Source organism: Myotis davidii, unplaced genomic scaffold (genome assembly GCF_000327345.1).
Source record: "Myotis davidii unplaced genomic scaffold, ASM32734v1 scaffold880, whole genome shotgun sequence".
Taxonomy (NCBI): Eukaryota; Metazoa; Chordata; class Mammalia; order Chiroptera; family Vespertilionidae; genus Myotis; species Myotis davidii.
This window is the reverse complement of record NW_006292566.1, coordinates 65,094-69,380: the sequence shown is the minus strand read 5'-3', so window position 1 is coordinate 69,380 and position 4,287 is coordinate 65,094. Positions and strand designations below refer to the sequence as shown.

The window sequence follows — 4,287 nt, the reverse complement described above, 5'->3', positions numbered from 1 at the left end:
AGGCCAGCTTCTCGGGCAGCGTGGAGGTCATCGAGGTGAGCTGATGGTAGCCAGCGTCGGCCCCTCCATGGGGACCTGGTGCCCCTGAGCCCTGCGCTGCCCTCGGCTGGGCCGCCAGCAGCCGGGCCCACTATAAATATATATTATATATAATTCAAAGAAAGGTAAATGGTTTTACTGCGATTTTTATCGAGAAGTAAATATTTCGATTTTTTTATTTATTGAAGCTGTTCGTTCTGGCAATGACTTGGCAACAGTGAGGGTGGTCCTCCAAGCTCTATTTTTAGTCTGGTATTTAAACTGAGACACGTTTCTAAGCAATATGAGGCCACCCTTCAGTCTCAAGCTGGGTTGCCAGGCCCGGGGTCCCCTCCCCGCCAGCCCCACTCTGAGGAAACACTGCTGATCATTGCAAAGAGGCTGCCGAGCTTTCGTGCACTTTTTACTTAAGAAAAAAGGGGGAAAAGGAAGAAAAAAAAAACCTTGCCACAAACTGAGCCGCAGAAACTCCTGCCTGCCCTCCCGCCCACCCCTCTCCGCACCCGTCCCCTCCCTCCCTTTTTTGGGCTGTGCACCAAAGCCATAGGAGCTGTGGTCCAGGAGTCCCTGCCACCCCTGCCAGCTCCAGGCACCGCGTGTTGGTGCCAAGGAGGGCACCTCCACCACCTGTTTTCCCAGCCTGTGCCTGGCAGGTGCTGACCAGCACTGGGCCTGCCAAGGCCAAGTGTGCCAGGGGCTGGGGTATAGAACAGGGAGGATTAGTGAAGGGGGCTCTTGAGTGTCAGAGGCAAGGGGTCCCGGGGCAGGGATAGAGGTGGAGTGCCCCCCACTCCCGCCTGAGCCAGGCCCACTTTCAGGGGCTCAGCAAGGCTATTCAGAGGCTGCCTCCCTCCCCTCTGCTCTGAGAGTGTCCCCAAACGCCCTCTGGGGTGTCTGGCAGGAGGAGCTGAGCTCTCCTGCCTGCCATGCTGGCTGCACTGGTCAGAGGGCAGATGAGTTTAGGGTCTTATTCTGAGCTCTCCCTCTACCAGCCCTCCCCAGGCCAGACTTGGAAGTCAGGTGCATTGCAGGTGAAGGGCTGCGAGGAGTGGCTGTGAGCACCTGTCCAACCCCATGCTTGGACAGGTGGGGGGGCCTTAGGTGATGCAGGACGTGTCCCCCAAGTCTACCCTGCCCTCACTGGGGCCTCAGAGGAGAGAAACCCCCTGCACACCCCTTTCCCGGAGAGCTCTCCCCTCTGAAGTCTCCCAGTATCTTCAAGTGGTATGCCAGTCCCCACCCCAGGTGGCTTTGGGCCCAGGTGGGCCGGCCTGGGAGTGAGGGCAGGAGAAAAGGCCCAGCCACCCTGGCCCACACCCACTGGGGTTCTTGGGACCCAAAGTTTTTGGAATAGGTGTCCCCGACCTTAGAAGTCCTAGGGTCTAGGATGTGGAGCTGGCCCCTAGGGAAGCTGGCAGGAGGGGTGGCCCCGGCAGGACTGAGTCCCACCCCCAGCTGCCCCTCTGGCTGTTTCTATTTGTTCTTTGGACCCACAGCCCCATGTCCCTGTCATACCTCCTTTAAGCGGAAGTCCTGTTCCTGATCTCTGTCCCCACCCCGTTCCCCAAGAAATAAGCTATCATTGTTGTATTTGCAATCTATGGATTAGAGGTTTAAGTATTTATTAATATTGGTTAATTATTATTATTATTGATTATGTAAATTGCCTCCTGTTTGTCTATTGTGTTGGGTTTCTGAGGTGACACTAGGTGGAGTGCTGTCCAGGAGACACTGGTCCGGGCCACTAGTGGCCCAGCACTCTGGATGCAGGTCCCACGGCGGGTGGGCAGAGGTGCTCTTGCTCTTGAGGCACTGGTCACCCCAAAAGGAGCAGCTGCAATGAGAAGGTTCCCTTTGTGTGCTGGGGGCCCCTCCCTGCCACCCCCTGTCCCAGGCAGGGAGGGCTGGGCCTCAGTCCTCTCCAAGTCCCCTTCAGCTCTCTACCCCCCTGCCTGCCCCCCACCCCCGTGCCCTGGCCTTGGGGTGGCCCCAGAATGGATCGGCCCCCTCCTATTATTTGCTGGAAAGTCCAGCGGAGGAGAGGAGGCAGGTTCCCCCACGTCACGGCTCCAGTCTCTCTGGACTGGATGCCTGGAACCCTCCCCCAGCGCGGCCACACTTTCTGCTCCCATCCTGTCCCTTTCTTTTGTATTTGGGAAAATTGTGTTGTAATAAATCCTGAGATGGATGTTTTCTCCACGCGTCTGGTGCCTCTTTCTTCGGGGTGGGAGGGTGGGGAGGGGTCCTGGAGGCCCCTCCCACGTTTTGTGTGGAACCCTTCTTGTTACGAGCTAGTGAGGACTTGGGGACTTAGAACCAAGTGAAATAAAAACTTAGCTCTGCCCTTCGACTGCCCCTCTCCCTCTCCCCAGGAGTAACCCTGGAAATGATTGGTTGCAGGCCTCCTTGGGTCCCGTGTGGGCCCAGGTGTGCACATACCTACGATGGCTCTTCCTTTTCATCAGAAATGGGGTCCAGCTTTGTAGAGTGTCTGCAGCCATCTCTGCTTTTTAAATATGTAAATGATTTGTTGAAGTCATAGGTTCACGTGGTGCAAGGGCCTCTGGTGTCACTCTCACCCTTGGGCCCCCCCTAGATTCCATTCCCTGGAGGCCACCCTGCCCGCCCTCGGACCTCCCTCCCCTGTCGCAGTCGCCAGGCAGCAGAGGCTGCAGGCTGCATGGTGTGTGCAATGCTATGGGACTCACAGAGTAGGCTTTAGACAGGCTGCCCTGGGTCCCTCCCAAGTTTGCTTGGCGGTTGTATAGCTCAGCCCTGCTGCTGGACACCCACTGTGTGCCAGGCACCTCGCTGGGTATTTCCTAGGCAGCTCCAAGCAGGCCTGTGCCCTCGACCCCTCGGTCCTGTGCAAATACCATCTGAGACCCACAGGGGCCTGACCTTGGAGGTTCGGCCTGCTTCTCTTCTGCTATGCCCTTCCTGCTGTGCAAGCCGGGAGGCAGCCACACCAGTGACCCCGGCCAGACCTGGGTGGCAGTGTGCGCATGTGGGTGCACAGGTGGGCGTGTCCGCATACATGGGTGGGGCTGTGGGAGGAGCTGGGGTCCTTGAATCCTGCACCCTTGAGAGTTCTGGAAGAGGCCGAAAGCTAGAATCACCGCTGGCGCTCCAGCAAGGCTATTTTTAGCTAAAGAACATCTATTTATAACTCTGGCAGCCCCTTGGAGTCAATGAAAGGAGGACTGGAAAAAGCGGGTGCTGCTTCAAGCAGCGTGGAGGTGCTCCCCCACGTCTCATGCTCCTGAGCCCCTGCAGCTGCGGGGGACGAGGGGGAGGGGGTTGACCCCTGGGGTGCAGACGGCCTGGAATCCTGAGGTAGTGAAAGACTGAATGGGGATGGGAATCACTGAGCAAGTGGACCAGGCCTGAACCAAGCAGGTAGTGAGGCAAGACTTGAACCCTGTGGTCTGGCCTGCACCCGCTCCAGCCCGCACACTATCCTAGTGGGACAGCTGGTCTTCTAAATGCTGGGCACCCCTGTATCTGTCTCTGTGTCTACTCAGCTCTGGGCTAAGAACTGTAGGCACTGGAGGGTTCTGGGTGGTGGGTAGAGGGTGGGTATGGGGTGGTGTTGTGTGGATCTTGACCTGTCCATGGTGATGCTATTCTTTTGGCTAGGATGCCTGGGTCACTCTCTTGAGCTCCCCTCATAGACGTTTCCCAGACCAGAGCCAGGGCTGTGGTTGGCCCAGCCCCGTGGTTCTTACTTTGATCGCAGGACGCATCTCAGCACCAACCATCAGGGAGGTTTGAAAACACAGGGTATATTAGTCAGGTCCCAGAGGGTCCGCCTCCTGCCCAAGGCCACACGGCGAGGTGTAGGGGGCAGTATGGATGGGACTCTGCCTTTGTTGGGGCTGGGGTGGGTGCCTAGGGCAGGGATGGCGAACCTATGGCACATGTGTCAGAGGTGACACGTGAACTCATTTTTTTGGTTGATTTTTCTTTGTTAAATGGCATTTAAATATATAAAATAAATATCAAAAATATAAATCTTTGTTTTGCTATGGTTGCAAATATCAAAAAATTTCTAGATGTGACACGGCACCAGAGTTAAGTTAGGGTTTTCCAAAATGCTGACACGCCGAGCTCACCATCACTGGCCTAGGGTTTTGTGGAAGTTCAGGGATGGGGTGGCTGATGTAGCAGACAATGTGTTTATGGGTGATCCATGCCTTTGAGACAGATGCCTCAGCCACCAAAAGCTGCAGCTCAGGTGTTTACCTT

General features: G+C 56.3%; 1 protein-coding gene across 1 annotated transcript in view; it reads left to right on the top strand.

Moving 5' to 3' along the window:
• The window catches only part of DUSP8 (dual specificity phosphatase 8), a 17,347-nt gene that overhangs the window by 8,113 nt on the left and 4,947 nt on the right, over nt 1-4,287 (top strand). The window contains exon 7 of the mRNA XM_006766000.2: nt 2,636-2,722. Coding sequence (XP_006766063.1) covers nt 2,636-2,722 — 87 coding nt within the window. The remainder of the gene's footprint in view (nt 1-2,635; nt 2,723-4,287) is intronic.